General features: G+C 50.4%; 1 protein-coding gene across 1 annotated transcript in view; it reads right to left on the bottom strand.

Moving 5' to 3' along the window:
• Positions 1 to 23,822, bottom strand: part of Tmem120b (transmembrane protein 120B) — a 27,497-nt gene extending 3,675 nt beyond the window's left edge. Inside the window, exons 1-8 of the mRNA XM_010604555.3 lie at positions 23,793 to 23,822; positions 16,415 to 16,533; positions 14,813 to 14,929; positions 11,076 to 11,135; positions 10,230 to 10,325; positions 7,141 to 7,230; positions 435 to 500; positions 204 to 265 (exon numbers count right to left, since the gene is read on the bottom strand). Coding sequence (XP_010602857.1) covers positions 204 to 265; positions 435 to 500; positions 7,141 to 7,230; positions 10,230 to 10,325; positions 11,076 to 11,135; positions 14,813 to 14,929; positions 16,415 to 16,533; positions 23,793 to 23,822 — 640 coding nt within the window. The remainder of the gene's footprint in view (positions 1 to 203; positions 266 to 434; positions 501 to 7,140; positions 7,231 to 10,229; positions 10,326 to 11,075; positions 11,136 to 14,812; positions 14,930 to 16,414; positions 16,534 to 23,792) is intronic.
• Positions 23,823 to 24,082: the final 260 nt, after the last annotated feature.

Below are 24,082 nucleotides of genomic sequence, written 5' to 3'. Positions count from 1 at the left end.
GAAGGAAAAAAGAAACCGAGAGACGAGGCTAGTGCACCCACACAAGGACACAGCTCCTAAAGGCTGCTCTTGTCCCTCTGCACAGTGCTGGGCTGAGGGAGGAGGTGGACCCACCGGGGTAACAGCATCAGTACCTGTTGGGGACCCTGTGGTGAAAGCCCCGAGATCAGTCTCCCACCCCAAAGCCAGACTCAGATACTCACTCTGGAAAATTGAAAACGCTAAGAACTGATTGCGAAACTTCTGATAAATGAGTCCATTAGGCCTGGAAGGAGAGAGGGGTGGGGCGTGCTGTGAAACGGACGTTCCTCTTCCCCAACCCCATTCTAAGCTGAACCGAGGTCTCTGGTTCCAGCCCTCTTTGTCCCGGACCTGGGGCCACGGTCCCACCAGCCCCTCCACCCCCACACCTGGGCCCGTGAGGGGCGGCTCACCAAGTCAGCATTACTCCCGACAGGAACGTGGACACGTAATGGTGTGACACCCACCAGCCTTTAATTCTCAGGAAAACAAGAGAGGACAGGCGCTTAGGGGGGAGAAATTCATCTCTGCCTCCGACCTTGCAGGCTGGGAGCAGCTCGAGGAGTAGAAATGGACCTGAGCCCCAACCCCGCCGCCGTCCCTGTCTGTCCTACACCAGCGACCCACAAGTCGGCTTCCAGCGCCCAGAACAGAACATATCCCAGCCCCAGCAGGCCTGCTAGGGACTGAACAGCCCCCAGGTTCCTTAAAAGGTGAGTATTTGCAGGCAGAGCCTTAAAAGATGGACTGCAGGGAGGGCACGAAGGCAGGACCCTGATCCACTGTGACTGGTACCTCCGAGGAGGGAGACACCGCAGGCGTGTGACACGTACACACAGGGAACGACAGCGCGGGGCACAGCGAGGTGGCTGAAGGAAGCAAGGAGCGAGCCCCCCACCAGCTCTATGACGCTGGACTTCCGGCCTCCAGCACCAAGGCAGAAAAGTCTGTTGTTTAAGATGCCCAAAGGGGCTTGTCTTTACTGTCCTCTACTCTAGGACTTTGGAGTAGGGCAGAGGTTGAGAGAGCATCTCACTAAGTAATCCATGCTGGCCTCAGATTTGAAGCCATCCTCCTGCCTCAGCCTCCCGATTACTGGGATTACAGGTGTGCACCACGACATCCAGCTTTGCTCTGAGACTTTGGCCTGCCTGGCTCAGACCACTCCTTATCTCCTCCAAAGACCATCCCTGACCATGGGGACCAATGCAGCCCCTTGGCCCACCCCAGGTCGAATCCCTGTTTCCCTTCCTTTGCAGTGCTAACACGGTCGGACATCATGTATTGCTGTTGCTCATTTGCTGTCAGAGGTCCTGTCCCACACATACAGAAGCCCAGAAGGGCAGGGGACCTGGTCTGTTCACCAGTGCATCTGTACAACAGGATCTGGGCAGCTGCTCCATAAAGGTGTGGAATAAACACACATGTGCACATGCACAAAGAGCTGCAGGCACAAGCACGACAGACTGCACACGCCCAGGCTCATTTCTGTTGCCCTCGCCCAGCTGACTTCCTTTCCCCATTCCAGGAGCTGTGGGGTCCCTGATAGCACAACGAAGGCTCGCCCAGCTCAAGGCCCTCTCAGTGCAACAGGAATGGAGGCTGATTAGGTCCCCACCCAGACACAGGTGGCAGCCAAGTGGGGGAGGAGCTGGGTTCCGAGCTTTTACCCTTCCAACCCCAGACTCAGAGTCAGGCAGTGCCTCCTGGCTCCCCTGGGACCTGTGATCCAAGCCCATCCCAGAGGGAGTAGGGATGTCCAAGGGCACAGTAGTCTTTGTCACTCCAGATCTCTCTCAGGGCAGAGAGGGAGAGGGGATTCCAGGTCCAGCCTCTCACAAGAGGGAACCACAAGAACCCGCTGTTGGGTGAGGGGCCGCTGTGTTAAGACTTAAGTAAAATCATCTGACGGCTTACTCTCGCGTCTTAACTGCCAGGCCCTCTGGAAACTACAGATCTGTCATTCTCTCTTTTTGTCTGTTTGCTTTTTGAGACGGTCTCACTAACCCAGGGCAGACCTGAACTCATGACTCTCCTGCCTCAGACTCCCAAGTGCTGGGATTAAAGACTGTCACCTCGCCTGTCTTCCTTAAATACCCAGCAATATTCCAACAGGTAGTGCTGGCCTGATCTACTTGGCTCTTCCACAATTGTCCTACACCTCTCAATGCTGTTGTGACGTCGTGTGAAGTCCCCCAGTACAATGACACTTTCTCCATGGGGGCTACCAGGAGGATGGCTGGACCAGGTATGTGACTTACATCGTACTCCAAAACTGCCACCCCAATTTGTACTCCCATCACCAGTACATGAGTACCTAGTTCCCCAAACCCTCACCAACACTGCTGATCCCATTTTAAATTTCTGCCAATCTTATTTTTTGGTACTGGGGGACCAGTACCCAGGACCTTCACACTGAGCTACACTCCCCAACCCTTTGTTATTTATTTATTTATTATTGGTACCTGAGATCCAACTCAGGACCTTGCACTTGTGAGGTAGGCACAGTGCCACTGAGCTAAATTGCCAGCCCTACTATTTATTTATTTATTTTTGGTACCGGGGATTGAACTCGGGTCCTTGCGCTTACAAGGCAGGCCACCAAACCACTGAGCTAAATCCCCAGCCCCCTACTATTTATTTTTGTTTGTATCTGTTGCTTTGGTACCAGGGATCAAACTCAGGACACTGCACTTTCAAAGCAGGTGGTGGAACCACTGAGCTAAATCATCAGCCCTTGTTTATTTGATTTTTTTTTTTTTTTTTTCTTGAGACAGGGTCTCACTATGTAGTTGAGACTGACCTGGAACTCACTATGTAGCCCAGGCTGGTCTCGAACTCACAGTGGTCCTCCTGCCTCAGCCTCCCTAGTGCTGGGATTACAGGCATGCGGCACCACGCCCAGCTATTTTTGTGCTACTTCTATGGTGCTAGGTATTAAACCTTGGGGCCTGGACATGAGAGACAGGTGCTCGACAAATGAACTCCATCTTCAGTCCAACACTGAAGTTTTAACTCCTAGTAAGCAGGCTGGATTCATTTTAAAACCTTCCAACCGGGCTTATACATCACAAAAACGGACTGGATCTTAACCACCTTCCCTTCTCTTTACAGCCCAGGGGATGCTTCTGGACATAGATCACTCGCTCAGCCAACGCCTGATTACACCACAGGAGTTACCTAAGAGGTTTTACATGGGTTTGTATTCCTAGAGCAACACCAAGTAAACAAAGGGCACTCGGAAATGTTGACGTGCATGACATCAGGCGGAATGGCTGACAAAAGGCACAACAGGTCGAGACATCCCTCTGGGTACTTCTCTGTCCTAGCTCTCTCCAACCCCAGGCTCACCCTCCTGCCTGCAGAGTCCAGGAGGACCCTGGGCTCCAATTTCCTAAGAGTGATAGCAGCTGACCTGTCCTCAGACCCTCAGTTTAACAGGCAACCAAGAGGTCTGGCCTCGGCCACACAGGAGCCCCGAGATCCAGACCACCCCCTCTCCTTTGTCCTACTCCCCAAGGGTCCCCTGAGAAATGCCCTCTCCCTGTCTGGGAGAGGCTTGAGACACCACGGGCAACAAGCCCAGTGGAGCAGCAGCTTTTAATTTCACAGGCCATGATGCCCAGGGCCCGCTTCTGACACAAGCCACCATTAAACACAGCTCAGGGACAACCCGGGAGTTGGAAATCACTTCTTCCCGGGCCTCACCATCTATCCACTGCCCCAGGGCTCTGGGCCGGTTTTGCACATGTATTTCTTTTTTTTTGAGACAGTGTCTCACTATGCAGTTGAGACTGACCTGGAACTATGTAGCCCAGGCTGGTCTCAAACTCAGAGATCCTCCTGCCTCATCCTTCTGATTACAGGCGTGCAACACCTGCCCCGCTTACACGTGTTTCTACTGCAACAGATTCTCCCCTGCCTACCACCCATTATGTGTCTGTTCCAAAGGCAAGGCCTTAAGAAAGCCAGTGACAGCCAGGCACTGTAGCCTGGCTCATTGGAAAACCGACATCACTGTCAATTCGTTACTCATTCCGGCTCAAAACTGCAGTGGACACGGGTTGTTCTGCCATCTGTCGATTGCTGCCCATCCCAGTCTCTCCCAGACCCTATGGTCTGCAACTCCATATTGGGAAGAAACGACCTCACTCCAGTACAGCCTACAGGGTGCGGAAGAATGTATTGGGGCACATGGCCCAGAGCCAGCCAATCAGGGCTCTGCAACCATCCTGTAAGTGACTGGCCTACAGGCTAGCAGGTGACCCAAGCCTAACCAATCAGAAATTTGACTCAGAATTCCCACTGGATCTGGGGACGGGGAGGGACTCTGGGGTTGCTGATCAGGTAGGAGCTAGAGGGCTTTTTACAGTGTCGTTTCATCTCCCTGAAATGCCAATTACAGGGGCTCCTATGTGCCCCTTCAGTTACAGTCCCTATTGGGCGAGCTGCCATCCTTTGCAGACCCTGCAAGGGAAGCTGACTTGCTGAGCCAAGGAGCTCATCTCAGATGGGCAACGTCTTATAATGGGAAGTCTCCACCCCCGGCCTCATTCCCTGATCACAGCTCCTGGCTCGATTCTGGTCTCAGGTGCAACTAGGGTCAGGACAAAAGAGAGTTGGCCATGCCAAACAGGGGAGCGAGGGAGGCCCCTGTCGTTCAGCCCTGCTGTCTCCAACCCCAGTGTGGCCTCAAGCACCTTTGCTCACTGCAGAGCTCAGGTTCGAGCCATCTGTCACAGCCTTGGGTGTCTGCTGGGTACTGTCCCTGAGCGCCCACGCCGGCCCCATGACGCCTGGGTTTGAAGCCCTCCACACCTCCTCGCTCGGTCTCTGGAGATGGTGTCTTAGCGATTCCCTGGGCAGGGGCCAGAGCTGGAGCAGAAAACCCCCAGGCCTCTCCCTGGCCACCCCAGGATCGGTCTGCTCTGAGAGGGAGCTGGGGGAGGCTGGAAGCTGGAATCTCCGCCAGGTGCCCAGGATGAGTCACTGCTTTGTCAGCAGACTTAACCCACCTGCTCGGCTCTGCGCCCACCAGTGCCCAAGGCTCCTGAGGTCACTGTGGAAGCAGAGGGTGCCGTCCGAGCCACCAGCCCCATCCTGGCTCCCCTGCCCAGGCCAGCTTGGAAGACAATCCCGGAACAGCTGTGGCTATGGCTCTGTTACAACTCAGGGTCCCTGGAAACCTACTGGCCATGACAGGGCCTTTTTCGAGAATTCTGCACGTCAATAAGAGGCAAGTTTGAGTTACCTCAGGGTCTGCAGCTCAGTGTGCGGCCTCAGGAAATGTTCGAGAAATGTGTGAGGAGTGGCTCGGGGTGTGCAGCAGACCCACAGAGAGCTCTGCAGCAGACCTGAGACGGCCATTCCTACAGACTGGCAAGCGAGGCTCTGGCTACACCTTCCCTCCCCTTGGCACCCTGCTGACCCCCACTCAGGGATCCTCTCTGTCCTGCCTCCTCCTCTCTGTAACCACCCTGTACCCACAGCACCAAATACTTTACAAACAAAGCTGCCTAGAGTAACTCTTGCTGAAGTATGAACGACTCATCGAGACGAACAGTGCCCCGGATCAGACAGAGTCCAGCAGGAGGGTGAAAGCCCAAGACAGGCGGGGTTCAGGGAGTGGTAAGGATGCATCGACTACTCCCTTGGCCCCGTTGCCCCCCGGATGTTACCGGGCTTCCCCCTAACCACACCCCAAGGAGACAATGCTGTTTCCTCCAAGATGAAGGGAAGCTGTGCATGTTGGTTATCTGCTAAGGCTTTCCCCTTACTTATTTATATTTTGGTACTGGGGATCGAACTCGGGACCTTGGGCTTGTGAAACACTGAGCTAAGTTTTAGATGACACCAGGGCAAAGCCCACATGACATAACCGTGGAGGACACAGCTTTGCAGGGGGCCCTCTCCTCTTGACTCAGCCAAGGACAGTCTCTGTTGGATGCTTGTAGTTTATTTTTCAACACTAGGGGTTGAACACAGAGCCTTTGCCCTGAGCTACACCCCCAGCCTATTTTTAAATTTTGAGACAGGTTCTCACTAAGTTGCCCAGGCTGGGCTCAAACTTGTGATCCTCCTGCCTCAGCTTCCCACAGTACTGGGATCACAGGCGTGCAACACCACGCCCGGCCAACTCCCCAATCTTGAATACACAGCTGTCGGCTGATCCTTATTCTCCTCAGGGTCGCAAGTCAGGCATCTTTATTTCTTTCCAACTTGCTGGGGATGGAAGCCAGATCCCTGAACTTCGTACCAGGATGAGGTCTTAACTGGGTCCCAAGACCCATCTTGGGCACAGGCAGTATGGAAAGGAGATGGAGAGAAAATTGTGGAGCTTCTTGAACTCAGAGCCTTCCAGAGATGGGGAAACAGAACGGCACCTGCATCCATTCAGCTACAGTGATACAATGGCTCCGAGACAGCCTAGGGTCATGGAGCTGCTCAGTGAGAGATTGGGGCTGGGACCAGGAGTCTTCCATCTCAGCTACCTGTCCACCCTTCCCCTTTGTCCCCCAAATCTATCCACCCTTCTGGTACCAATATCCCAGTGTTCCCTGGGGAACCATTCCAGAAGCTTCTGATCCACTCCTGACAGCTAAGGGAGTGTGTGAGGCTTACGCCTGGCCATGTGCACTGGTGACAGAGGCTGATTCAGACATACACAAGTGAGCCACCCAGACAGTAGCTGGACACAACCTAGGGGACCCAGCCGGTGAGATCCTCAGCCAAGAGAAATGTGCCTCATTTGCTAGGCATGAAGACATGAGCTTGAGGATAAAGATAATGCAGCAGAAGTCAGAGATAAGAGACAGAGAGAAACTGGGTCTTGATAACCTCTTCTAAACACCTGGATCAAGCCTTACCTGAAGTTGGTCCCAATTAATCTGTTTTGTTTTGTTTTTAATAACACATTTGCTGTTATGCTAAATCAGTTGAGTTAGGGTCTCTTTTGCTTGGCATCAGGAAGGAGAGTGCACCAACAGCATCAGAATTTCCCTCCTCCTGTGTCTGAACAGTCATGGGCCCCAGGGAGAAAAGGAAGGAAGGTTGCAGGCACCATCCCTCTGGGATGCCCTGTGGCGCCCTTGGCCCCGCCCACACCAGGCTCCCAGTTACCTGGAGCCGTTGCTGATGAGGATGCTCTCGCGGATGGTCAGGGTGCAGTAATACCATACCAGCAGGAAGTTGAAGACTTCATCTGTTACCCTGGGGGGAACCGTGTAAGAAGCAAGGACAGCCGCCTGGCTCCCTCAACACGACCACAGGGGCCACGTCCGGAATCAGCTAGGATCCCCCAGGCAGGCAGCTCCTCGCCCACCATGACGCCCAGCCCACCTGCACTCCCGGCTCTGGCTGAGGCACACTCAGCCCCGGCCCACTCAGCCCAGGGCAGCCTGGCTCTCCCAAAGCCTCTGGCAAGATGGCCCTATTTGTTCCTTAGTTTTATTTTTTGGTTTTTTTAAGACATGGTTTCATGTAGTTCAGGCTGGCCTGGAACTCATAGTGATCCTCCTGCCTCAGCCTCCTCAGTGCTAAGATACAGGTGTGCACCACCTCAGCAGACGCAGGCCTTGAAGAATGGGAAACTTACTACTTCCTGTGAGGCTGTTTGTAGGTCTAAGGTGCGCACTCCCCCATCCCTGTTACCCAGCAGCAAACTGTTATGCAGATGAAACCCACACAGGCTGTGAAGCTAATGCAAGAACCAATTCCAGCTCCCCTGTTGCAGTGGCCACAGCTAGGCTGAGCAGGAAGATCCAAGTTCAAGCCCAGCTTGGACAACTTAGTGAGAAGCTGTCTCAAATTTTAAAATATTTTTTAAAAGGTTGGGGATGTAGTTTTGTGCAAAGGCCCGGGGTTCAATCCTCAGTACTGGGGTGAGGGGTAGCTAGGCAGATAGGGCCTTCCGGGCTGAGATAGGCAGACTTGTCCAGAGACCCACCCGCCTCAGCTTTCTGTCTTTAACTGGGAAGCTGACTCCCTGCAAGCGCTGAAGATAGTGACACACACACCCCTCTCTCCAAGGTGCCCTTGACACCAGTGGGCTGGTCCCCTGCACCTCCTAGTGTCACCTGGACCCTCCAGCCTGGGAGGAGAAGGGACAGCACAGGTAGGAGCTGTCTACACAGAAAGGACAGGAGAAAGCCAGGTCCCTGAGCCCACAAAATGGGGACCCCACTGTGACAGCCCTGGGTGGGAGAGGAGAACAGCTTCAACCACAGAAGACACCAGGAGACACCTCTGAGGCTACTGACTGTGCCTTGTGGTTGGGGACAGTTGCCCTCAGCCAATGGACAGACATTGGGCCTGGAAGAATCCAGAGAGGGTTCGGGAACCCCAGGGCCCATGTTCAAATCCTGAGTCTGGGAGCGGGCAGCCTGTTCCCAGCTGTGGGACCATAAACAAGCGAGTTACTCTCCCAAGCCAACACTTGGCACCCACAGAGTGAGGAGCAAAGGCACCTGCCAAGCGGGGCTGCTGTGGGCAGCATCAAGTTTCACAAACAGAGGCCCCGGGACAGCGCCCCCAGCACTATGAAGCTGCCTGTGTTCCCATTCTAACTCCAGAACTGCCACACTGGCCAGAGTTGGAATGAGGAGGCTCGGAAGCCTACTGCTGAGAAAATCAGAGGCCATGGGACTTGGGTAAGATAGTGCAGGTGCCGGGGATGTCACTATTTCTCTAAATTGCCCAGGCTGAGATCCATCTTGAGATCCTCCTGCCTCAGCCTCCCAGAGTGCTGGGATTATACGCAAGTCCCATCATTCGAGGCTTGCTAGTACCTTGTTTTCTGACTTCCGGCCTCCAGGACTGAGATAATATACCGTTGTTTTAAGCCCCCAAATAAGTGTCACTTTGTTAGGGCAGCCAAGGGAAAGGGGAGAGGGTGCCTGATGCTGAGCACGTGACAGCACAGTGCAGGTTGGACCATGGCCGCGCCAGCAACTCTCAAGCCTTTCCGGAGATGCACACAAGCAGCCCGTGCTGGCGAGTGCAGCCTCTGCCCTGGGGAAGCAGGCCAGGCCCAGGCAGCTGGCTGGCGCAGCAGATCCTTGCTGGGACGCTCAGCTGAGCACCACCAGCTCTCAGACACGCAGGCCACATGCCTGAGCCAGACGCCTCAGCCTCCCGTGGGGCAGGAAACGCAGGCCAGGGGGAGCAGTGCGACTCCGCGGCTTCTTGGCCCCCTCAGAGCTTGGCCCCACGAGGACACAGTTGGACCACACTGCACCGTCACCTCTGCTTACGGAAAGACGGTAGGCAGAGGTTCCCACAGGGACCTGCCCTTCACGACAGACTGTCTCAAGGCCAGGGCTTAAAGCCAGCAGCCTGGGCTCGCTCTTGCTCTTTCTTTTCTTTTTAATAATTGAGATATAATTCACATAAGACAAAATTTACATTTTCTTTTTTTTGCTGCAGTACTAGGGATTGAGCCCAGAGCCTTCACATGCGCTATGAGCTTGGTCTTTTTATTTGTTTATTTTTTGGTACTGGCATCAAACTCAGGACCTTGAACTTATGACACAGGTGCCACTGAGCTAGATCCCTAGCCCCTAAACTGCCTATGCTGGGCTCAGACTTGTGATTGTCCTGTCTCAGCCTCCCAGACTGCTCAGATTATAGGTATGTGCCACAATGCCAGATAAAACTCACCCTTTTAAAGTATACAGATGGACTGTGTTAACAGAATTGTGTAAATAACCATTACCTAATTCCAGAATATGTTCATCACTCCAAAGAAATTCTGAGCCAAGCACGGCAGCACTCGGGAGGATGAGGCAGGAGGATCACTGTGAGTTCAAGGTCAGCCTGGGCTATATAGTGAGTTCAAGCTCAGTATGAACTATATAGTGAAACCCTGGCTCAAAAAATAAAAAATGAAAGAAACTGTAACATACAAACACTCTCTCCTTGCTGAGCTACTCTGTCTCCATGGATTTTCCTGCTCTTAAATCTCACGTGCTTGGAATTATACATGTGGCCTTTTACACGCAGCTTCCTGGTCTCAGCAAGCTGCTTCCTGTCCTTCTGCTATAGCATGGGTTGGTGCTGCATCTGTCTTATGGCAGGATAATGCTCCCTGCACAGAGGCTCTTTCCCACCACTTCCCAGGGAGCTGGTCCTTCTGAACCATGCCTCCCACAGCAACACCACAGGAGCACAAGAGCCCCCCGGCCTCCTCCCCGTGCCCCACGCGCCCCTACCTGTAGTGAAGGACGAAGCGACAGGCCACAGCCCCCAGGAGCAGGATTATGGTCAGGTAGAGCTTGAACTTCTCATACTCGTCCTTGTAGGCAAACCTGTCATGAAAGACGCCCAGGAAGGTCACACACTCTGTTCCCCTGCCCAGGCTCAGGATCCCAGCCCTGTCCACCCCGGGCTTAGTGCTCCTGCCCTACCCCAAAGGACCTGCCATCCTGCTGAGAGACCAGGCCGTGAATGAGTGACAACCAAGAGGGAAAGAGGATCAATTACAAAAGGTCCCCTCTCCCTGAATTCTGCAGCAGGATCTGGAGCCTCTGGACCCCCTTCCCACAACCAAAATCAAACCCCAGGGGTCACAGTCACCAGGACATGGACTGACACGGGTGGACAGGAGGCCCCGCTTCCTGTGAGAAATGCTGTGACATGCATGGAACAGAACATGCCTGGTAAGAGGGAACTCTGGCCACCGCAGTGACCCTGGGGAGGATGGAAGGAGAGGGTTGAGGGTACAGCTCAGCTATAGAGCACTTGCCTAGCAAGCGTGAGGTCCTGAGTTCAATCCCCAGCACCACAAAAGCAAAAAGGAAGGGCTGGGGATTTAGCTCAGTGGTGCAGCGCCTGACTCGAAAGCATAGGTCCTGAGTTCCATTCCTGGTACCACACACACACACAAAGGAAGGAAAGTTCCCCCAGTGATCTACTCACTGAGGAGGACGGGGCTAGAAAGACCAAAACCCAGAGCCCCATGCGCTAATGTATTCTGCTTTCTGCACAAACCCTAGCTTGGGCCCATCTTCCCTGAGGGGCAGGTGCCCCCGGGACCCTGGACAGACAGGGGTACATACTTGGCCTGGTTGCTGAGCAGGGTCACATTCACATTGCCGAGGACCAGGTTTAAGTAGATCCTAGAAAGACAAAGCTGTGAGGGACACAGGGAGGCCCCAGGAGCACGTCCAGTCAAACCGACTCACACCAGCGAGTGTGCCAAGCACCAACATCAGAAAACAGGACATTACACAGGCGGCCAACCATCAAGGGGCAACAGTGATTAACTAGAGAAACTGGCAACAGTGTGCACAATGGTGTCAGGAACCCACTTCCCCACGGAAGCGGACTCACAACCCTATTCCCAGCCTCCTCTGCAGCCCCATGTGGCACGTGACTAATTCCAGCCAATGCAGCAAAGGCAGAGGTGTGGTCTCCAGGTCAATTTAAAAAGGATGCTCCTGGGCCGGGGACTTAGTGGTTCCACCACCTGCCTCGCGAGCACAAGGTCCTGAATTCGATCCCCGGTACAAAATATATAAATAAATAAATAGGATGCTTTTTAAAATTAAGACATAGGGCCAGGGATGTACCTAAGCAGTACAGTGCCTCCTTGGCAAGCAGGAGGTCCTGAGTTCTATTCCTGGTACTATATAAATCTAAATAAATAAGATAAAATTAAGGCATAAATCAGACGTGGTGGTGGTGTGTGCCTATAATCTGGAAGACTGAGGCAGGAGGATTGCCATATGAGCCCTGCCTGGGCTACATAGTGAGTTCAAGGTCATCTTGAATTACATAGCAAGACTCCATCTCTAGAAGAACCTAAATAAACAAATAAATAAAACAAAGGCTTGGCCACTGTGTTGCTTTGCATGGTGGTCCACCCTCACAGCATAGAGTGTACTCTCCTACTGTTTAGTTGGCCCAAATTCATTCCACAGAATCTGTTTTACTATCTTAATAAATATAACTTTGCTATCACAAAAATTAAAAACCATTAGGCATAACCTTCCCAAGTACATGTCTTAAGCACGAACATCATGATTTTTTTACTTATCTTTTTTTGAGACAGGGTCTGCCTATGCAGTTCAGGCTGGCTTTGAACTCACTGTGGAGCCCAGAACAGTCTTGAACTCATGATGATCCTCCTGCCCCAGCCTCCCAAGTGCTGCAAGTGCCATGAGGCCTGGCTTGTTTTGCCTTTTTCTGAGCTTCTGTGGACTCTTTCATGCCTGGCAGCTCTCCATTGGGGGTACACTGGGAGCAGAACCCCTGACACACATTCCCTCTGCCTCCTCCTTTGCTGTGGAGGACAGTATTCCACTGAGTAAAATGACTATCACTGATTTGGTTCTCCTGCTCCTAAGTATTTAGCTTGTATCAGTTTCTGTTCTTTAGTTGTTGTTTCTCTGTAGGTACTTGCTGAGATTATCTTTATGAGGCAGACATAGGGTGTATGAGCCCGACAAACTAAATAGTGAGACCCTGCCACAAACAAAAAACGAAAACAAAAACTTTTAAATTTTAAAAAGGGCTGGATGGCCCAGGTATTCAGCTCAGTGCTTCAGCCGCCTGCCTCACAAGTACAGAGCACAAGGTCCTGAGTTCAATCCCTGGTACCACAAAAATCAAAACACAAAAAAGGGCTGGAAATATAGATGAGCTCAAAGGCTCTTGGGTTCAATATCAAGTATAAAAAAAATCTACTTTTAGCAAATTTTCAATATGCAAGACTACAATTCCTAACCAGAGTCCTCATGCTAAACACTAGATTTCTAGACTTTTTCATCCCACACACTGCGAGTTTGTCCTCCTCATCTCCCCATCTGCCCCAGTCCCCTGCCACTGGTGACAATTCTTTGCTCTCCTCTTTTTTGTATATTCGATTTTCACCCTTTTTGGAGTCTACATATAAATGAGATCATGCAGTGTGTTTCTTTCTGTATCTGGCTTATCTCACTGGGCATAACGTCCTCCAGACTTATCCATGTGTTTTCAGTTTTTGGCTGTGAACATGCTTTCTGAAAAAAATAAAACTGAGGTATAATTCACCTGCCATAAAATTTAGCCTTTTAAAGTACACAATCTAATGGTTTCTAATATATTTGCAATGTGGTGCAACCATCACCATTACCTAATTTCAGAACATTTCCATCATTCAAAAAGAACCCCACGCCCACTAAAGTCGTCGTCCCCGTCCCCCCACCAACCCCGCAACCCTGCACCTACTCTCTTTCCCCAGGGATTTGCCTGTTCTGGACACTTCATAGAAACACAATCAATCATACAACGCTGTCTTTGGTGTCTGGCTGATCCGCTGTGAGCGGTCTCATACTCCTCTCCTGGAAAACGGAAAATTCATTTCATCAGTAACTACTCAGGAGTGGAATTTCTGGGTCCTTGTGTATGTGTGTGTCTAGCTTCCATAGGAAACGGCAAGAATTATTCATGGTAAGACGCTTGCACTAACAAAAGTGCAAAGAAAGGGCTGTAGCACCTCAGGGAGGAAGGATAAACTCCAGAGGAGCAGAGGTTTAGAAAGACTGCGCTGAGGTGGTGACATATGAATTGGCTTTGGAAGAATAAGTAGACGTTTGAAGAGAGGAAAAAAAAAAAATGGAAGGGCTTTTTTTTTTCTCTAGCTGCAATTGGATTTTCAGAGCATTTCCAGTCTGCTAGAACTGGAGCAGAAGTATAGAGAAGAAATCAATCCCCATTTCCTATAGGGGCAGCACAGGTCTCTTCAGAGAATCACACCTCTCAACTAAGCCACAGAGGCAGGCACATGACCATGGCTCATCCAATCAAAGCAGAGTGTCTTTCTGATTGGTTTAAGAATGATCATGTGACTCCCAGTCTCAGTCCCAAAGGGAAGGCACATGACCATAACTCAATCAAAGGAGTACAGCCACCTGACTGATGAATGGTCACGTGACACAATCTAGGCCAAAGAGAATCAGCCCTGGGACTCTTCCAATAACTGCTTACTAGAATTACTAAGCAGGCAGAACAGGTGGGGGCGATTTATAAAGTTTATAAAGTCTAAGATTGAAATGTATACATTAGAAAAGAAAATTTTTTAAAAAAAGACAAAGAAAAGAAAATATGTTAAGGACCGGGGATTTAGCTCAGTGGCACCACACCTGCCTTGAAAGCACAAGGTCCTGAGTTCAATCCTCAGTACCAAAAAAAAAAAAAAAAAAAAAAAAAAAAAAAAAAAAAGAAAAGAAAAGAAAAAGAAAGCTATATGAGAGTTCCTAACAGTATCATTTGAGCAGCAAGATTCAGCCAAAACTGAAGCTATATATGGGCTTTTTAGTTGCAGGAGCCAATGAGTCCTCCATTTCTTTTCTTTTACAACTTTGAGTTTGACACTGTATCATTTGTAACATAAAGATTAATGGCTGGTGTAAAATCACAAAGAGTCAGCCAGAGAAGCGGGTGGGTCTGTGCAATACTGTAAAAGAGTAGAAAATGACTGCCACCTAACTCATGCCTGGGCCGAGCCCCCAGGACAGAAGCTCACTCATCTCCAAACCCTGTGAAAATGGGAGGCTGAGGATAAGTGACCGGCATCATGGGAGCTGCCAGCACAGTGCTGGGGGCTGCACAGCAGGCACTGGGCTCGGCTCGGTTCTCCCAGGAGAGCACACCTTCCACTGGACCCCAGGTGGTGCGCGGGGGCTGGCCCCTCGGATGAGTCCTCTCGGGCGGTCACAGCCGCTGGAAGAACTCATGGGGGAGTATCCTCCTCCTTCGACCTGCACTCCCCTCACCACCTGCCCACCTCAGGCCCCAGGGCTCTCATTCCTACCCATTCTTCTTGGGCAGGTAGGCCTCCATGTCAAAGAAGACGTTCTGCCGCTCCTTGATGTGTGCGCCCATCTGCTGGACCAGCTCCACCTCCTCCCGACCTGCATGGCGCTTGTACCTATGGTTAGGGGAGAGGCAAAGGGAGCAGTGCCACTCAGATGGACGAAGGGTCTGGGCCGCCAGCTCCTCACCCTCAGCTTACCCAACCCAGCCCACACCTTAGTTCTGTGTGTTTTTGTTTCTATGAGGGCTGAGGATTGTACCCATGGATGCCACACGGGGCTATGTCCCCGAGATATGATCTCACTCAATTACCCAGGCTGGGCTTGAACTTGAGATCTTCCTGCCTCATCCTCCCAGAGTGCTGGAAGTATAGGTCTACACCACCACGCCCAGCTGCAGCTTCTGTTCTGTATCCTCTGGGCATGTGCCTGACTCCCTGGAGCCTTGTGATCTTGGCAAAGTCCTTGAATCTCTCTTCTGTGTTTTCCAGGGTTACCATCAGGCCTACCTTCCTGAGAAGAGCCTGTGAGGAAGACCTGAGTAAACACAGCAGGACGAATCTGGAAAAATACCTGGCACACAGCAGAAGCGCAATGGGTATTGGCTGGCAAAACTATTGTTTTTCCTCACTATTCTAAAGGAAGGGCCTGTAATCCCAGCACTTGGGAGGCTGAGGCAGGAGGATCACCATGAGTTCAGGCCAAACTAGGCTACACAGTGAGTTCAAAGCCAGCCTGAACTATAGTGAGACCCTGTCTCAAAAAACAAACAAAAAAAACCTATTCTAAAGAGCCTGAATTTTAGAGGATAGAGAAGTATGTGGAAGTCTAGACAAGGAAACAAGCAGTTTGCCTTTTATCTGGGTAGCAATACCACTAGGAAGCTGGTGGACAGGATGTGGCACTGCACAAGGCCACGTTGGTAACCAGGAGGAGACAGCATGAAATGAAGCCAAACTAGAGGAAGGCAGAAATGAGAGGAAAAAAACAACTTCTACAAACAGCCTTTGACCCCTGGATCCAGTGATGCCTGAAACTATTCCTGTTTTTTTCCATTAAAATTTCCATTCTTTGCTTAAACCAGTTTTAAATTGGGTTCTGGTCCCTTAAAACCAAAGGAGCCTTGCAGACCAGGGATTTAGCTCAGTGGTGCTGCACCTGCCTTGCAAGTTCAAGGTCCTGAGTTCAATCCCCTGAACTGGAAAACAAAACAAAAGCAAAGGAGCCTTAGGCCACCCATAACACCAGCACTCAGGAGGCTGAAGAGGAGGGTTTCCACCAGTTCGAGGCCAGCCTGTGCTGTACACTGAGTTCAAGACCAACCTGAACTACATAGCAAGACCCTGACTCAAAAAACAAAACAAAACAAAACAAAAAAAGGTGGCAGCCAAGTGGCTAAGGTAGGACAGTCATGAGTTTAAGGCCACCCTGGGCAACTTACACAGCAAGACTCTATCTCAAAATAAACAAAAGGGCTAGGAGCAGTTTAGCGGTAGAGTGGGCATGAGTTCAATCGTAACACAGGAAAAATAAAAATAAAAAACAGGCTGAGGACACTGCTCAGTACTTCTCGGACTCCTTCAAGTTTCAGCCTCACCTACCTTTGGAGCTCCAGCCGCAAGTCCTTGAGGCGCTTCTTCTGTTTGTTGATGGACCCGCTACACAGGGTCTGTAAGGCGGTCAGTTCCTCCAACTTCTGTCTGTAGATCCTGTGAGTCTCCTGAAGGAAGGGGATGGGAGAACACGAACGGGTCAGGGGAAGCATGCCAGAGGTCATAGGCTGATGGCTAAAATAATACAACCTCCAAGGACGTGCCTGAAAATTAGGACAGAAATTGAGGAAGGCAGCCTGACCGAACATCCAAGTCTTTAACCTGCTGGGAACAGCAACCAATTACATACATCATCGAGGATGCACCTCTTGCCAGTTTTTTTTTTTTGGATTTTGAGACAGGGTCTCACTATGTAGTTGAGACTGACCTGGAACTTACTATGTAGCCCAGGCTGGTCTCAAACTCACAGCGATCCTCCTGCCTCAGACTCTCAAGTGCTGGGATTACCAGCGTGCGCCACCACGCCCAACTTTGCCAGTTCTTGAATCCAAACGGTTTTGGATGAAGTTGGAGGTCCCCCTTTCAAGGTAGTCATAGGATTCAGACTGAGCAATCAGAATCCTCCAGCTCCCTGGCAGCTGATTGGTTCAAACCTGAACACATGGCTCCTGCCGACCAGTGAGAGTCAGTCCTGGAACTCTGGCTAGAAGGCCTGATTCCCAAATGCTCTTTTCTGCTGGGTTTTGTAATCTTATAAAAGTTCCCCTTGGGCTGTTATGAGTAGGGGCAGCCTTGTTATCCATGAAGCCAGGCAGGAAAACAGAATTAGACAGAATTCTTACAGCATATGTTATAGCTTGGATATGGTTTCCCAAAGGTTCGTATACTGGAAGCTTGGTCCCCATGTAATGGAACAGAGTGGGGGTGGGGCCTTTAAGAAATGGGACTGAGTAGGAGGTAATTATGGTCACAGGAGCAGCACCTCTGCAAGGGCCTCCTGCCCCCGGGACTCATGGGGCTGGGTTAGTACTCCTGAGAATGGCTTGTTAGAAGCAACCTTGGCACCTCCCCGTGGGCCCCGCTCAAGCTGACCTCTTGTGCACGCACCTATAGATGCCCACAGGCTGCCACCGTGGGACACAGCCTGAGGCCCCTGCCAGATGTGCCCTGAGCTTGGACTCTTCACCCTCCAAAGCCATGAGCTAAGATACCGGTCCCAGGTATCTTAGTATAGCAAGATGGATTTCAGCTCTTACTCTTGTTGAGTCTGATTGGCAGGCTGTCCGCTGCTCTGTTATAGAAACTGATGGCTTCCTTTTCACTTCCTGTTCCCTTTGCGTTGAGTTTTCAATCCAGGGAATGAAGAGTTGTAGGAAAAGCGCATACTTCTTCCCTCTCTTCTCTTAGGCCACCCTCCCTATCCCAGACAGAACTGCTCCATCAACTCTCTCAAGAACATCCCATTCTTGGAAATAACCATGTGGGACCACAAGAAGGCATTCTATCCCGATGCCGGGAGAACGGAAAACTTCATTCTTGAACTGTTGCACAGCACACCTGCCAAAAAAATAACACCTCTAGAGGTGAGGGGAAGAAGAACGTGAAATTAAAATCACTAGGCCAATGGCTGGGGATTTAGCTCAGTGGTGCCACTGCCTGGATCGCAAGCGCAAGGTCCCAAGTTCGATCCCCAGTACCAAAAAAATAAAAAAATAAAAATCACTAGGCCAGGGGACATGCATAAAACAGCTGGTTTCTCAGCTGGTAGAGAAGCGTGTTTACCAGAGGGAGAGAAAAGGGGAGGTCAGGGCCAAGGATGAAGCTCAGTGGTGACACCACCTGCCTTAAAAGCACAAGTCCTGAGTTCAATCCCCAGTACCAAAAAAGGGGGGGTGGAGTCAGACAGTGAGGACAGAGCCCAAACCCTCACCCGTGGTGCGCAGGGTCCCTAGATAAGAAAGCTAAACGAGCCGGACATGGTTTCGCACAGGAGGCTGAAGCAGAAGGATCACGAGTTCAAGGCCGGCCCAGGAAACACAGCCAATTTAGCAAGATCTTGTCTCTCAAGACAAAACAAAAATTTAATTAAACCAGAGGAAGAATGGGGAAGAAGTGAAGACAATCAAGTGGGCAGATGACAATAAGGAGCAACAGCCAAGGTCGGCTGAGTGAGTCACTGCCCATCTGACTGGAAAATGCAGTCACAGCTTCCCCCTCCCCGCTGGCCCCCCACGGAGGAACATCGTGCTCTGCTTCTATTTTGATTTTTTTTTTTCAGTACTGAAGATTGAACTCAGGTTCTTCACACTGAACCACCTTCCTAGCTAAGATGCTAAATTGCCTAGGCTGAGCCTGAACTTTCAATCCTCCAGCCTCAGCCTCCCAGAGGACGAGGATTACAGGCGTGTGCCTCCATACCTCATACCTCGCAGTTTTATAATAATTGCAATCCCGCCGAATTATAAGAAGGGTACAGAGAACTCCTCTATACTCTTCCCCCAGATTCACCAACTGCTTGCTGTAGTTACTGATCTCCAGAGTGTGTGTCTTTTCCTAGATCAGGCAGCAATAAAGCACAGCCCACTCTCTAAATCTAGCTATCTAATCTTGCATGGACAGGAAGATGGAAATGGGTTTCACTGGGCTGAAAGAAATCAGAATATTTCGTGTCGTGTGAAAAGGACACATGCATGGGGTGGCAGCCTCCATGCCGGTGTTGCCGGCATAGCCACGCCCACTTTACACAAGGCCTGGGGCTGCCTGGGCACGGGTTTTGACAGAGACCATATGGCCCCAAAGTTTAAAGTCTCCACTATTTGGCTTTTCACCAAAAAGCTCTGCCCATTCTGTGTAACCCAGGGGTGGCTGTAGCCAGCAGGCCTCTCCAATACGCTGGGAACAGTGTATCTCTTTCATGTCCAGATGCAGCTGTCAAATACCCAGCATCGAAACTTGCAGCGCTGGGACTTCAGGCACCATTCCCACAATTCACACTCCGTTGTCTCTTTTACAGTTTGCCTCCAGGCCCTGGGTCCCATTCGGTTTTGCGGTTATAGTACAGCCAGTATCTCTAGTCTCCTTCAACAAAGAACTGTGCCTGGACTCTTTCATGGACTGCTGCTTGTTTTCGTTTGCTAGGGATTGAACACTTGCTGAAACAAGGTCTCGGGTGCGGTGGTGCATACCTGTAACCCCAGCACCCGGGAGGCTGAGGCAGGAGGATCAAGGTGAGCTCTCCATAGATCCTCCTGTCCGAAAGATCACCACACCCGGCAGTCACCCACTTTCTACTTTCACCCAGGGCAGAGAGTATAGTTCAGTGGTAGAGCACTTGCCTACCATTCTCAAGGTCCTGGTCAATCCCCAGCACCAAAAATAAATAAATACATAAAATGCTGTTAACTGTATGAAGAGAGACTATTGAATCACTTTTTTTTTTTTTTTTTTTTGGTACCGGAGATTGAACTCAGGTCCTTGCACTTGCAAGGCAGGCCATCGAACCGCTGAGCTAAATCTCCGGCCCTTCGAATCACTTTTGAATTCTTCAGTGCTGACAGCCCTCTTCTGACAAAAACACTGTTGTGAGCCAGGCACATTAGAGCACACCTGTAACCACAGCCACTTGGGCTGAGACAGGAGGATTATAAGTTCAAATCCAGTTTGAACAACTTAGTAAGACCCTGACTCAAAAAATAAAAAGGGCTGGGGGTGTAGCTCAGTTTCAGAACACTTGCTAGATTCAATCTCCAGTACCACAATGACAAATAAATAAATAATTAAAAATAAAATGCCGAGTATGGGGACACACACCTGTAATCCCAGCCCTTGAGAGGCTGAGGCAGGAAGAGGCCAGCCTAGCCTACATGAGTTCAAGGCCAGCCTGAACTACATAGCAAGACCCTGTCTCAAAAACCCAAAATTTAAAAACTATCTGTTGATAACAAAAAAAATCCTCCAGGTCCACAGGGGGAGGACAGGGAAGGTGGGGCCTTGGGATAAGAGTCTGGGGAGATAGAGGGAAGCACAACCTCCCTTCAGGGGTAGTTAGTTCTAGCACAAAAAGACAAGAAGGGCTGCAGAAGCAGCTGTCAGGTGCGCAGCAAGTCCTTCTGGGGTGGGGAGGATGTGAATATTTAATGTCACAAGTAAAACATTAAGACAGCACACTTGAGCTGGGTGTGGTGGCGCACCCCTGTAATCCCAGCACTCGGGAGGCTGAGGCAGGAGGATCGCTGTGAGTTCAAGACCAGCCTGGACTACATAGTGAGTTCCAGGTCAGTCTCAACTACATAGTGAAACCCTGTCTAAAAATAATAAATAAAATAAAACAGAGCTAAGACAGCACCCTTGTTAAAAATTCAAACACTACAGCCACAGCTAACATCCACTTCAAAAATACTAGGAACCCATCTTCCTCCTCTTCCCTAGAAACAACCTTTGCTACCAATTTTTCCTTCCAGTCTTTTTTCTACATTTTCTTCCAGGCTGTACTCTATAAATCTGTTTGTGGAGTGGGTTTTGTTTGAGGGTTTTTTGTTTTGTTTTTTGAGACAGGCCCAAACTAGCCTCCAGCTCACAGCGACCCTCCTGCCTCAGCCTCCAGGGCTGGGATTACAGGTGTGCATCACCACACCTAGCAGTGTGTTGCTTAAAAAACAAAAATATTTTATGCTTAGCATGTGCAAGGCCCTGGGTTCAGCTCCCAGGGTGCCCACACACCTACCCACCCACCCACGCACACACACAAATGTGCTTTTATTGAGGAATGACTGACATACAGCAAGCTGCGAGCCCTACCATTTAATGCACATAACGCGGTAAGTTTGGAGCTAAGTACAACCTCACCATCACCAGTAAACCCACCCACCACCTCCAAGTGTTTCCCCTGCCTCCTTTATTACTATTTACTTCTGTGTAATGAGAACAAGTAACATAATATCTACCCTCCTGGCAAACTGTTAACTGTGTAACTCAGTAGTCACCACCAGGCACCTGCTGAGCAGTGGGCTAGACTTAGGTATTTTGAGCGGCTACAACTTTGTAACCGGTCCTCCCTCCTGGACGTCTAAATTCCCTTCAGACCCATTTCTTTTCTCTTTTCTTTTTCTTTCTTTCTTTTTAATTCAACAAACACTTACTGAAACCCACTGTGCAGAGCACACCAGCCCCAGGCTCCTGACGTCCATCTCGGTGTAGTGCCCTGTGACACTGCTGCCTGTTCACTAAGAAAAACTCTTAACGTGGGGCTGGAGACAGCAGCATCGGTTCCTCACGGGTTTTATTCTTAGTACAAGTCATTTTTTCAGAATGTGTATAAATTATACCTGCAAACATTCGTCACAATTAAAACAACACGGATGATGTAACATCCCCCTTTTATCCAACTCAGTCATATTTTGGCAATTAGTTTGGTGTGAGTCTTCAGAATTATTTTTTTAAACTTTGTTATTAATATTTTTTGTAGTGCATAATGTTTACATTCATCTTAGGGTGGTGGTACATGTACTTAACATACTTTAACACATGTTAATTCTTTTTGTTCTCCTTCCCCTCCTCTCTGCTCCCCTACCCCTCCATTTCTGGATTGCTTTCCAATCTACAGAAGATCTATCTCCCTGTGTCCTACTACTATCTTTTGTCATTTTTAATTATTTATACCGTGAGCTTCTCAAATAAGAAAAGTTATGCAATATGTAAACTTGTGTGTCTGATTTGTTTCACTTAACATTATGGTCTCGGAGTGCTTTTTTTTTTTTTTTTTTTTTTTTTTTTGGTGCTGGGGTCGAACTCAGGCAGTGGCACCACTGAGCTAAATCCCTGGCCCAAAAAAGACATACTTTTACAAAAAGCAATTGTCCTAATACTGAGCATCTCTTGTTTTCTTTCAGTAACATGACCCCTCCAAGTTGTGGCTGGGTAATGGCTGTCCAGATAAGGACTACATTTACCAGTATCCCTTCCAGCTACAGACTACATTTCCCAGCTTCCCTTGCAGCTAGGAGTAACAGTAGCGCCAAGAGTTACCTAACAAGATGCCAGCGCACCAATGGGTGCAAGTATTGAGCCACTGCCAGCCATATGCAACTGCTTTCCCTGCATTCCCCTTCCCAGGCTGGGGTACAGCAACAATGGGTCCATTTATCCTAAAAACAGAGCTGGAAGCCGCACGATGGAAATGGCAGAGTCCACTGTTGCCTCCCCCAGCAAACAGAGCTACCACTTGTGATGGGTTTAAACACAGTGACTTATTCTTCAGCACAATTCTTAATAGACAGTGGATAATCTCTGTTCCTTCCCCTTAAATCTAAGTAGGCTTGTGACTAATTTGACCAGCAGAATATGGCGAAGTGACTCCACACAGCTTTGTTTTTTCAGACAGTCTTACAGCAATCCTCCTGCCTCAGCCTCCTGAGTGCTGGGATTACAGGTGTCCACTACTACCATACAACTTCTGAGAAGTCACAAAAGGCCATATAGCTTCCACCTTATGTGCAGGTATATTAACTCTTGGCAGCAAAAGATCAAACCATCCCAAGAGGTGATGCTGTGACAAAGCAAAGAAGTCACGAGCAGGGCATTCCCATCAAATCCTGTCGCTGCAGCCAGCACTCAATGTGTACATAAAAACCTCCCAAGTAGGCACAGTGGTGCACACCTATCATCCCAGCAGTCTGAGAGGCCAAGGCAGGAGGATCATAAATTCAAACCCAGCCTGGGCAACTTAGTGACTTAGTGAGATCCTGTTTCAAATTTTCAAAAATAAAATAAATCAACAAGGGTTAGGGACACACCTCAGAGCGCAGGGAGATCCGTGGACTCCAGCCCCAGTCACGTGAGTTACCCCAGCCAGTGGAGTCTCCCAGCTGAGACTCGGAACATCATAAAGCACAGCCTCACTGCCCACCGAACCGTGAGGCCCTGAGCTGAAGTCAGCGCTGTTCTACCCAGCAACAGCTGGCTGGACCCTCACTCCTGCTGCTGCCCGCTCTCTGCTGCCTGAGGAAGAAGTCCTTTCACCCGGAATCCCACTGTCGGAGCTACAGCTTCTGCCCTACAGCGCCTAAGTCTTTCTTGCTCCTGGACAGTGAGTCAGCCACAAAAGTCCCAGGTGATCTAAGCAACCCCACTGCTGGACGCTGCGGCCGCTTCCAACTCACTGGCGACCGCGACTGCGAGTGGCGCCCGGCTCTGCCTCCAGACGCGCGCGCCAGCTCCTCTCTGACTGTGGGAAGCGGGGGAGGCCTGGCCCCGGGGTCCCCTCACCTATACCCAGGCCAGCTTCAAGCGGCACAGGAAAGCTTGCTGATTGCTCCGGTAGAGCCTTCCCTTCCTCCAGGCGGCTCTTTTTCTTGTTGTTTTGTGTATCTTGGCGGCTCTGGGAATTGAACTCGGAGTCTCTACACTGAGCTCCATCCCCAACCCTCACCTTCACCACTGCTGCCACCACCACCACCATCTACCACCCCGAGACAGCAGCTCACTGAGTGCTAAGCTGCCCATCCTGGGCTCAAACTTGTGATCCTCCTGCCTCAGCCTCCAGAATAGCCAGGATTACAGGTGTGCCCTACCACACCCAGTTCCTTTTTATGGGGTGGGGGGCAACAACGTCTCTCTGTGTAATTCAGGCTGACCCTGAAGTCACTATATAGCCCAGGCTGGCCTCAAACTCACAGAGATCCACCTGCCTCACCCTCCTGAGTACCACCACGCCCAGCT

The sequence above is a fragment of the Fukomys damarensis genome, unplaced genomic scaffold (genome assembly GCF_012274545.1).
Source record: "Fukomys damarensis isolate Sample0158 unplaced genomic scaffold, DMR_v1.0_HiC HiC_scaffold_12, whole genome shotgun sequence".
NCBI classification, from domain to species: domain Eukaryota; kingdom Metazoa; phylum Chordata; class Mammalia; order Rodentia; family Bathyergidae; genus Fukomys; species Fukomys damarensis.
Note: the sequence above shows the minus strand (reverse complement) of the source record. Positions and strands in the feature narration are given on the sequence as shown.